Raw genomic sequence first — 11,085 nt, forward strand, 5'->3', positions numbered from 1 at the left:
ACATTACTATTTTTTATTCCTGTCATCTTTGACATCAAATTAGAATGTTTTGAACTAAAAATAAATCTGCTGAACGACTTCCGATGAGTCTTAATGCCTGAAAAACTCGTGCCGGAGGAGGCGGCCTTCGGCCGCCGCCTCCGGCCGGAGTGCACGCTTCGCGTGCACGAAAGAGGCTTCCGACGAGTACCAAAGGGGTTATAGTAGTAAAGGGGGTATAATAGTAAAGGGGGTACAATAGTAAAGGGGGTACATAGTATACCCCCAATAAAGACACCGCTCGTGTTTGCCAGCACTGTGACCATACAGATTTTGTGGACCTTCTTTAAATAAAGTAGTAAGATATTTGCAATCGGCTATTTTGGATTTAAGTCTGATCTAATATACAGCATTGAACAAAGTTTTGCATTCTTCAGTCGAGAACTTTGGCGATCAATAAGATCATTCCTTGCAGTTGTGCAAAATTCTTTTTTCGTCTATCGCGTTTTCAGACACCTCCATTTGATTCGCCCAAATCATTGTGTGAACTGTAGCTTCACCAGTACCATGATATGAAGAAACCATATAAAAAACGCCGGTCCAAGCTTCCAAGGTGCTAAATATATCCCAGCATATGTATTCTCGTGTTAATAAACCTCGCTGACTCTTGTTCACATCCAGCCGTCTTGTTTTGCCTACTCGAGCTGTACATTCCTCAACTTTAAAGTTACGTTCTCAGGCTGGGATTGAGATGTATTTTGTATATTTATTATAACACGTCTAGTGAGTGGTTGTAAGTAGCTGCTAACAAATGGGTCTTTTGAAAGGGAGTCTACGAATACACATCATCGAAGCAAAGGTGAGGATGCTAAGAAAACTTATTCTGCATAGCATTATTATATATATATATTATATATATGTGAAAAACTTGACGATTACAATCTACAACTATCACTTTGACTTAGTAGTACTTAACATTAATAGCACTTTTCCTGAGTAGCACTTTTCCTTGCGATAGAATATCCTCGTAACATTAAATTCGACTGCAGGGTTTGTTAAACAGAGATAACACGGTAGTTCATGAAGATGTATCAGACCCCTATGTTTCTGTTGATGTTGGTGTTACCAGGGTAGCCAAAACGTTCGTCAAGGACAACAATCTCAATCCTCGCTGGAATGAGGTGAAAAATAATCTAGAAGGCATACATAGATTGTTATTGAAGTTAAACTTGTAGATTGTATTGTCAAAGGCTCAAGAATTAATCCCCCTACATACCCCAAATGAAGAAATTTGATTGAAAATAACTAAAACTAACAGTTAACAAACGACAGGTTTTTAACGTAGACGTGAACAGTAAAGCTCGGTCAGTGACCTTCAAGGTGAAGGACCGTGATGTGGTGGGATGTGACATGTTGGGCTGGTTAGCTATTGAAGTGGACGAGCTACTCGAGGAGGAGATTATATCCGGCTGGTGGGTTTAATCGCAAACTTTATTTTTATCAGGCCGGATTATAAAGTAGTGTCACATAGTGAGTTAGAACTTAAAAGCTTGGTGCTTGGTGCTTGTCCAACTGGAATGAAGACATGCATTTCATTCCTACCCGATCCATTTTTATTAGGACCGTGTTGTGTTGATATGACATGTTGATATATCAACTGTGGTACGAAACAGGGAGTTGCTAGGTGTTACGTTGGGAGCTATAAATATACATAATTTACATGCCTTTCTGTGTGACTTCAATCTTATTCAAGGTGTATCTCGGCTCATGGTTATCGTAGGATGATAATTCTTTTTTCAACCGGTCATAAAAAGTCTCCTCTCCATTGGTTATAGGCTCGTTAGTATCGTAAATTGTTAATTTATTCTTAATTAGTAATTTAGTCGGCCCGCACGCTCATTTTACCTGTATTTCTATATGCGCGGATCAGAGCAACTCACATAATTGACGTCACAGGTTCAAATTTTTTTGGCTGGATATCTCGGCGCGCGAATGAAATACAACTTTGCGGATTTCACTAAAGTGGTTTATACGATTAATGTAATAAAAGGATTTGCACGAGAAAAAAACTTTTTATAAGGTCCCCTCATCCTTTAATGCTGGTATTTATGTTTGCCTTGTCATGAACATATGCTGTAATTGTTTTAAATATTTAAATGTTTACTCGACACTCCTCCTCAGGTTTCCACTGATAAGTCCTCAGGGGAGACAGGATTGTGGCAAGCTGAGGGTAGAGATCAGTTTCAAGACCAAAAACAAGAACGTACAAAACAACATGTTTCCTCTCAGAACAACCACAAGGTAAATTTGACATTACTTTCTGAATTAAAGAAACTTTGTGAATTGAAGGAAAAATTAAAATAAGATCTTATTGATCAATGACACTTTGGAGACACTGACAGTTGATATATCATGACCAGCTTCACACTTTTATCATGATATCTATAATATCTTATTTCCAGGTTGAGACTATATCAGGATGCGTGCTGTGCCAAGTTTCCCCAACATGACACCCACGTTAGGAGGAACTCTACGATACAAGTCAAGGCTGGAGAAAGCAGCTGGATAGATTTGTACCGTGATCTCAAACAAGCTCAAGATCTTATCTACATCAGCGGATATACACTCAATCCTGGTTAGTAATTGTGAGCTGGAATGGTAGAAAACATAACTTTTATCACTATAATATATTATCTTTCATAATCGACCAATTTTATGAAGGACATCATTTAACGATACAATACAAGATAAAAGATGATATTCTATGGGGTCAAGGCCCTAGGGCTCTTAGTTTAAATAATAGTTAATATCTTAGTATTAGTAAAAAACTTGTTCTCAGATTTGAAGTTGTCGAGATACACACCGTGTGAGACGCTAGGACAGATACTTCTAGAACGTGCAGAGAAGGGGTGCAAGTCCTTATCCAAGTCCAGGTTAATCATTTAGGGTATCAAATTTTAAAATCATGATTAGCAAATAATACCATCAAATACAGAATATCATGTTATAGACTAGAGCCATAGTTAACAATTAGCCAGCTAGATCCCACAGGAGCTGTGTATGGGGTCCCCTTGTGAGTACATGTGCCACCTGCACGATCCTGAACGACACTTGAAGCTGAGATTCGCTGCTAGTTCCGTACAGGTTTCAGTGAGACCGCCCACACGAGATGACCACACCTCCTCCTTCGTTTTGGTGGACACGTCTCTGGAGAACGTTAACGTGCCGCAGAGACGACTTGTTGCTTACTTCGGGGGCTTGGACCTGGTTAGTTATTACGTTATTCGAGAGTCGAGATCAAGAGCATTCATCCTCACAAAAACATTAAATACCACATCGATGGGTGTATAAGTCAAAACCATGAAATAAGTGTAAAAGATGAGCTGGCCAAGTCTAAAATGATGTCCATGACAGGTAACAGGAAGATGGGACACGCCAGGTCACTCTCTCTTCGACACACAACGCACACTGCACCGGGGTGACTTCTACAACCCCTGTCTGAACCTCCGGGCCCGGGGTCAGTCTTACTGTCAGATTTGTGGTCCCAAGGACACTCCTGACCAGGAAATTGAGACTACAACTTGTGATTCCTCAGGTGCTAGGTTACCTTGGCATGATACAACCAGCAGATTTGAGGTGAGTTCGTGGACAGATTTAGCTGTTGATTTTATCAATCACCTCACGTTCATGCAGCGAAGAACAAGGGAATATTTCGGTAGGAAACTGATAACAGACTCCTTACTGGTTTTACTACTTTTTGTGAAAGAAGTCCTATCTTCTTAAGATACCCACCTTTACAGGGCCGCCTAGCACACGATCTCATGGTACATTTCGAGGAGGAGTGGTTAAAACACGGACCTAAAACGAACTTTGCGGAAATAGACGATGAAGACTACGATCTGGATAACCCCCCTCCCGGAAACAAGACAGACGAGTGGGAATGCAGTCTCCTGACGAGCATTGCTAACCCTAGCAACCCCACATCGTCTCTAAAGAGACGGTCAACCAGACGTGCTAGAAGTAGGACGAAAAGTGTTATGACTACTAATGAGGATGTCATCCAACAATGTTTAATTAATCATATTAAGAAAGCGAAGAAATTCGTTTACGTGGAATGTCCGATTTTGTTCAAAACGAAAGAACCGGACGGTTTTACTCTGAACCCGGTCCTAAACGAGATGATAACACGGATTATGATATCTATTGAAAACAGAACAGAGTTCACGGTGTTCCTCGTGATCCCTGAACTTTACATCCACACATCCAACATGAAGTTAGCTTCAGATCCCGACACAGATCGTGTAAACGTTTACCACAGGGATTGTATTGCTAAAATGTATAACATGATAGGAAACTGTATTGCTCGACACAAGGGATCAGCAGATAAACACCCAACAGACTATGTCCAGGTTTACACTCTCCGAAACAACGGTTCCAGTACCCCCTACAAGCTTAAAGAACACGATCATAACATTCAGAGTCAGATGATATTCGTACATTCTCAGGTTGTTATCATAGACGACGAGCACTTGATAATGGGATCTCCAACCAGCCACACTCAGCTCGCAAACAAGGACTACGAAGTAGCTCTGGCTCTGTGCCAGCCCCATCACCCTAGTGTTATGAACGGACCGTTACCCACAGGGGATGTGGCCAGGTTTAGGATGTCCCTGTGGTTAGAACACATGGGGGACACCCAGACCTCTTGGACAGACCCGAGTAGCAGGGAGTGCAGGGAGAGACTGAGGTTTATAGCTCAGGTTAACAGAGCTAACCATGATAAGGGTGTGGTTTGCGAGTCTCATCTGCTCGAGTTTTGCAAATCTGTTCACAAGAGTGGGAGAACGGAGTTTTACCACTTTAAGACACATAAACACTAGTGCTATAACACTGGATTCTTAAACTTTACTTTCGGGTAGAGATCATAAGATCGCGATTTTTTTACCAACGTGAGCATGAAAATTACTTTTCCTTTTCAACCTCTTTTACTATTTCATAGCAAAAGCTTCTCGACACAAGAAGTGACACGTTTCTAAACAATATGGAGAGAAACACTTTATTCCCTCGCATCCTGTTTGATAACTTAGTATTCATTCATACTGACTTTCGTGGGAAAACTTTGTGCTATTTTTACAATGGACCTTAATGGAGTCAACCAAATATTTAATCGATATTGTGACTAAAATTCAGGTAAATCAGATTAATAATGGTTAAATTTATTGCACAAAATTGGCAAACCTTGCTGTGTGTATCGAATCCTATTTTTAACAAATTTTTGTCCGAAAGGAGGATTTTGGGATGAAAGAATTTAGGGCTCACACGAATAAATGAGCTTAACACGTCAGCCTTTCTAATTTTATAGTTATGGTAAGATGACATATAAACTGAGTTTTATGAGCAAGTTAAACTGTATTGAGTTAAGAATAACATATACCAACTATTTTTAACCAATTTGTCTCAATAACAAGTCTGTATAAACTGTATAAAGGTTGAAAAGATAAAAGCACCCGCGGCCCCGTGCTGGAAGTCCTAAAAGTGGAAGACAGGAAGGTCGGTATCCTCACAATGAAGTATCTCTGAACAGTAAACGTATCGTACCAGGATGCTGGTGGTGTAGCACCAAGGCTGTCCTGAGTTCCTGGGGTCCGGGTTCCGACACTTGTTGTGCTGACCAATACCGTACACTGCCGTGTTGCTAGGAGATGGGTGATACATGTGGGGATGTGGGAAATCACGTGACCAGTTCTGACACGTGTAGCTTTCTCCACTTTGAGTTCCGGTGGTTTGGTTTCCACGGTAACCAACGCCATCTTGTGCATAACACGCCACGTTCCACACACACTTAGGTACCCCGCACACTGATGGTTGTTGTGTGCCGTTAACATTAACAAGACAGGTAGGACCCTCACTCGCCTTCTCCTCATTCCTGCAGGGAGTCAGACACTTCCTGCCCTCTCTATCCACCTTCTGGTACCCTCTGAAGTACTGACCGTGTTCCTCCTCGTCAATGTAGCAGAACAAGCCTGTCATTACGGGGGAAATAAGGTACACTGCCTTCCTCAACTCCAAGTGTCCTCCGTTAACCACCACTATCTCCTCTCCAGTGCCACCTACATCCACTACCCAGTCCCCAGACACAGCCACTAGGTAGGATATCTCCCCTAGTATGTTGTCGATGGAGCCCCCCTCGTAGAACTCTGCCACTGCCATCTCAGAGCTGTTCATGCCAAGAAGTATAGGTCCGATACAATCTGTAGGGGAGGTAGATCCTGTTCTGTAGGTGGTGTGAGTTTTATTGCTGGGGCAAGAGGTACAGCTAGTTTGTCCCTTTCCGTCAGCAAAAGATCCCTGTTGACAGATATCACACTCAACAGCTCCCTCTGAAGCTGCTGAGTAGCCAGGGGAGCAAGGGGTGCACTGTGCAGCTGCAGTAGCGTTGTTAGTAGACGTACCAGGAAAGCAGGGCTCACAGATCAAACCTCCCGGTGAGCTGGTTATAGTTCCTGCTACACAATCCGTGCAGGTTTTAGCCCCTCTGACAATACCGTCAGTACTGGTCCCAGCCGGACACATTTCACAGGAACCTGCACCAGGGTTGGAGGAGACACTGCCAGGTCCACACAGGTTGCAGATGGCAGCACCCTGGTCTGAATAGCTCCCTGCACTGCAGTTAGAACAGGAGATTGTAGCGTTGGTGTCCGTGAAGGTGCCAGCTGAGCAGGGGCTACAGTCTTTACTCCCGGTCTTATCAGCAAAGTAGCCGGCAGGGCAAGCAGTACAGTTCCCAGTCCCGGGGCTAGTAGCGTTGTAACCAAGAGAGCAGGAAGAGCAGGACTCTGAACCACCCTTTCCGTTTGTAGAGGCTCCTGCTTCACACAGAACACACTTGGTTTGTCCTGTTGAGTTGCTAAAACTGCCAGGAACACACTTAGTGCAGCTTGTAGCCTTCATCTCTTCACTAGCAGATCCTTCATCACATAGTTTACAGTCAGCAGCCCCGGCAGTGTCACTGAAGGACCCTGGCGTGCAGTCCGAGCAGATCACACTTCCTGACTGACTGGAAGTACCCGCCACACACTGCTCACAATCAGTAGCTCCTCGCACCAACCCTCCGGTACTGGTACCAGCAGGACATGCTCCGCAGAACCCAGCTCCCTTCTTGTCTGTGTAGGTACCAGGACCGCACAAGTCGCACATTGTAGCATTTATTTCTGAAAAAGACCCTGCAGAACATTCACTGCACTCTGTTGTGCCATTCTTGTCTGAAAACGAGCCAGCGGCGCAACCAGTACATTCTGTTGTGCCATTCTTGTCAGAAAATGAGCCAGGGGCACAATCAGTACAGCTTGTAGCTGCTCTGATGCTGGAATACTGTCCAGGACTACACGGAGAACAAACAGCAGAGCCCTCTTTCTCAGCAAAAGTTCCAGGCTCACAAAGATTACAAATTGTGGCATTGGCCTCAGAATATGACCCTGCCGAGCAGGGGGAGCAAGTCTCGCAAGCGTGGTGTTCAGCAAAGGTTCCAGCCTGGCACACAGTGCAAGAGGTAGAGTTGGATTCAGCGGAGGAGGAGCCACGAGGACAGGGACTACAATTTGCTGTTCCGTTCCCAGGAGCAAAGAAGCCCGGACTGCACACTGTACACTCTGTGGCTGCTCTGAAATCTAAAGTCGAGCTACCTGGGGAGCAGAGGGTGCAGGCTGCAGATCCGTTAACTGGAGAATAGGAACCAGGCTCACACAGGTTACACATTTTAGATTTAGGTTCTGAAAATGAGCCCGCGTCACAAAGTATACATGATGTCGTTCCGTTGTTGTCAGAAAAAGAGCCAGCAGCACAATCAATGCAACCCTCAGCTCCATGAATGTTTGAATATTGTCCAGGACTGCACAAATCACAGGTTTCAGCTGATGCATCTTTAGCAAAAGATCCTGGTTCACAGAGATTACAGATTGTAGAGTTAGAATCAGCTGCGAAGGAGCCGGGTTCGCAAGCAGGGCAATCTGCTGTTCCGTTCCCAGGAGCATAGAAGCCAGGACTGCACACAGTGCATTCAGTGGCTGCTCTTAAACCAGCTGTTGAGCTACCTGGGGAGCAGAGGGTGCAGGCTGAGGACCCATTACTTGAAGCATAGGAACCAGGCTCACACAGGTTACACATTTCAGAGTTAGAGTCTGAGTAAGAGCCTGCGTCACAGAGTGAACATGATGTTGTTCCATTCTTGTCAGAAAAAGAGCCAGCAGCACAATCAGTGCAACTCTCAGCTCCATGAATGTTGGAATATTGTCCAGGTTTGCACAAATCACAGGTTTCAGCTGATGCATCTTTAGCAAAAGATCCTGGTTCACAGAGATTACAGATTGTAGAGTTAGAATCAGCTGCGAAGGAGCCGGGTTCGCAAGCAGGGCAATCTGCTGTTCCGTTCCCAGGAGCATAGAAGCCAGGACTGCACACTGTACACTCTGTGGCTGCTCTTAAACCTGCTGTTGAGCTACCTGGGGAGCAAAGGGTACAGGCTGAGGAGTTAATTGGAGAATAGGATCCAGGCTCACACAGATCACACATTGTAGAGTTATAGTTTGAGAAAGAGCCAGCTTCACAGAGTGAACATGATGTCGTGCCATTATTGTCAGAAAATGAGCCGGCCGAACACACTTCACAAAGAGTTTGTCCTTCCTTATCATTATAAGAACCAGGGATGCAGAGATTGCAGCTTGTTGCATTTGTCTTGTTACTGAGAGGAGTTCGAGTTAGTTTGATCACAACAGGATTTCAACAAACTCTGAAGACATGATTTGTTTTGTAATGTTAACATTTGTCATAGATTGATGTCGCTACTAGGCACTGAATTCATGACACAAATTAATCATTAAGCTGAAAAAATAAGCTTAAGCTATAAGAATATTAGATAATGAGGGAGACGAGGAAAATCCTTTAAAATCGCGTTAAAATTAACCTGTAGGATCCAGCGGGGCACAGAACACAAATAGTTTTGTTGTTAACATAACTGCCAGGTTTGCAGTCTACATCTAGCTCATCTGAAATATAAATTTCGTTGGGGGCCAAAACCTTATGTGAAGTGTGAAAGATTCCTCTATTTTGTCGTTCATTCAAATTCAATTGGTCGACGCTGACATTTTAGCAGTAGTACCAACAATTAATTATAGCAGAAAATCATACTCACTGGGCTGCAAAGATTCATCTACGACATGTTGGACAAACTGGAGCACATCTCCAGAACATTCTCCACCAGTTCTGCCCAGGTGTTGTTTCCCTCGTCAACCTCTGTCCCGGATGTAACGCCAAGGGAAACAGCAAATGTCAGCGGGGACGCTGCCAGCAACAGCAACACCACAGTTACTTGCATCTATTGTTCGGAAATTATATATTAAGTGACAGCTCAAGCCCAGCTACAATATAAATAATAAACTAAAACATAAAAGCGCTCAAAAAGCTTAGTCATTAGTGCTGATTTTAAAATGCACAGAATGAATAAATCAAAACACAGGAGAAAAGGGACTAAAAAATCAAGAACTTTCCATTTCTCTCTGAAAATGAAGATAACGTTATTGCTATCAAATATCTTTTCTGCTTCTGGCGTTCCTTTCAGAATGCAGACAAGCTTTTTAATCAAATTTTTGCTTCCTGTTTTTATCACGAAACATGATACACTTCACCCTGGTGACTGTCAGAATTACTCCTTTTTCTCAATGCTTGCAGATAAGATAACTACTTATCAAATAAAAATGTATCTTCTTCTCATACAATTTGTGTATATCAAGTATCCAAAGTTGCTACATATTTCTAAGAATTGAGGAAAACTATTTACTGTAACTTCATTTACATAATGCAAAGTAACACAAGGCTGCATTTGCTAAGAAACAACCAATATTTTATGTAAGATGTTCGGAAACGTTGCCCATTTTTTTTCTATATCATTACCATGATCGTGATCGATCACTATTAAAGTCGATACATGTGTGCTTATAGTTATAATATTAATACGGGGCTAATTTTGCCTATGAGAGCTGGAAATTTGAAATTTAAACCTTACAAGTTACACCTGTTAAGTACTTGTACCCATAATTTAACCAACAGCTGTTTACTATGACTTGAAATTTTCCCACTACCCAGGAGTTTTCAGATTATGGGGCGCTCTCTTATTCTTAATTGTTTTTGATTGTTCGGTACAGAAACGTTTGTTCGCTGGCTCTCCTGAACTTGCTCACATTCAACTTGTTGAGTTTTTTCTTTGTCAAACACGTGAGTTCACTATAAATATATTTTTACGACCATTTAGGTCCATTTACGATAATTTACAACCATTTACAACCATCTGTCCGAAATTTTCTCTTAGAATTTTCTCTTAGAAAAAACAATTATAAGCGCGCGGTTGGTCGGTATTATATCTGTCGTTAGTCTTAAAGGGCATTCATAAACATCTGTTCAGCTCAGGACGAACTTTTCAAAAATCGATTTATCATTGACCACGATGGAGGTAACCGTTTACCGTAAAGCATGTTAAAACAATGCAATCGTTAGGTAGAGCTTTTTCTGTTCGTGAATTATCTGATGAAATATATATGAATTTTTCTATTTGCTCATTCAAATTCCAAGTTAGTCTTTTACAGTTTAAAGGTTTTTATAATTAACTTTATAGTTGGTGAACTATTTTTCAATTCGACGGGAACGGGGAAGGGAAGCTCAAGCATACCAGTTAAACTTAATCTTTGAAACCGTGATATCGACAATTGCGTTGCATTAATTTTCGGTATTCACCTACGGTAACTATTTTATTATCATTTATTGGCTTGAAATTAATTTAAAGCTTTTTAATTTTTATTAATTTATAATTTTCAGAAAATTGCGTCATGACTAACCAGAGCACAGCGTTTTCTAATACTGACGTTCAGAGTACTTTTTTGTATTCGCCTACGGATGAGTTTACCTTACTTTCAACCCACCTGGAGCCCTACCTCATCACCAGCGTACCAAGTATCCTACTCAGCATCATGACCATCACCCTCAACAGCTTCATTATCAACTACTATCGGAAAAGTGAACTCTCTCTAGTCCCCTTTCTCTACACAATGATAGCATCAG

General features: G+C 42.3%; 2 protein-coding genes across 2 annotated transcripts; one reads left to right on the forward strand and one right to left on the reverse strand.

Moving 5' to 3' along the window:
* Positions 1–716: 716 nt before the first annotated feature.
* Positions 717–5,424, forward strand: LOC134811355 (uncharacterized). The gene is made up of 9 exons (XM_063818146.1): positions 717–838; positions 1,029–1,160; positions 1,312–1,451; positions 2,161–2,280; positions 2,442–2,614; positions 2,819–2,912; positions 3,031–3,246; positions 3,394–3,615; positions 3,780–5,424. The coding sequence occupies exons 7-9, from the start codon at positions 3,040–3,042 to the stop codon at positions 4,857–4,859; spliced, it is 1,509 nt and encodes a 502-aa protein (XP_063674216.1). The 5' UTR covers positions 717–838; positions 1,029–1,160; positions 1,312–1,451; positions 2,161–2,280; positions 2,442–2,614; positions 2,819–2,912; positions 3,031–3,039; the 3' UTR covers positions 4,860–5,424.
* An 11-nt stretch (positions 5,425–5,435) lies between these two features.
* LOC134811354 (major surface-labeled trophozoite antigen 417-like) lies at positions 5,436–9,194 on the reverse strand. Its single transcript, XM_063818145.1, has 3 exons — positions 9,167–9,194; positions 8,939–9,020; positions 5,436–8,716 (listed from the first exon to the last, which is right to left on the reverse strand). Exon 3 carries the CDS (start codon positions 8,545–8,547, stop codon positions 5,509–5,511), a length of 3,039 nt encoding a protein of 1,012 aa, XP_063674215.1. The 5' UTR covers positions 8,548–8,716; positions 8,939–9,020; positions 9,167–9,194; the 3' UTR covers positions 5,436–5,508.
* Positions 9,195–11,085: the final 1,891 nt, after the last annotated feature.

This window comes from Bolinopsis microptera, chromosome 2 (assembly GCF_026151205.1).
Source record: "Bolinopsis microptera isolate Bmic1 chromosome 2, MBARI_Bmic_1.0, whole genome shotgun sequence".
In the NCBI taxonomy this organism is placed as follows: Eukaryota; Metazoa; Ctenophora; class Tentaculata; order Lobata; family Bolinopsidae; genus Bolinopsis; species Bolinopsis microptera.

Excerpts from the sequence above, each read along its gene's own strand:
- LOC134811355 (XM_063818146.1), top strand. The coding sequence starts at position 3,040 with ATGGGGTCCCCTTGTGAGTACATGTGCCACCTGCACGATCCTGAACGA. Across the intron at positions 3,247-3,393 it reads ACTTCGGGGGCTTGGACCTG|GTAACAGGAAGATGGGACAC; the intron begins GTTAGTTATTAC and ends TGTCCATGACAG. Across the intron at positions 3,616-3,779 it reads ATACAACCAGCAGATTTGAG|GGCCGCCTAGCACACGATCT; the intron begins GTGAGTTCGTGG and ends CCACCTTTACAG.
- LOC134811354 (XM_063818145.1), bottom strand. The coding sequence starts at position 8,547 with ATGTGTGATCTGTGTGAGCCTGGATCCTATTCTCCAATTAACTCCTCA.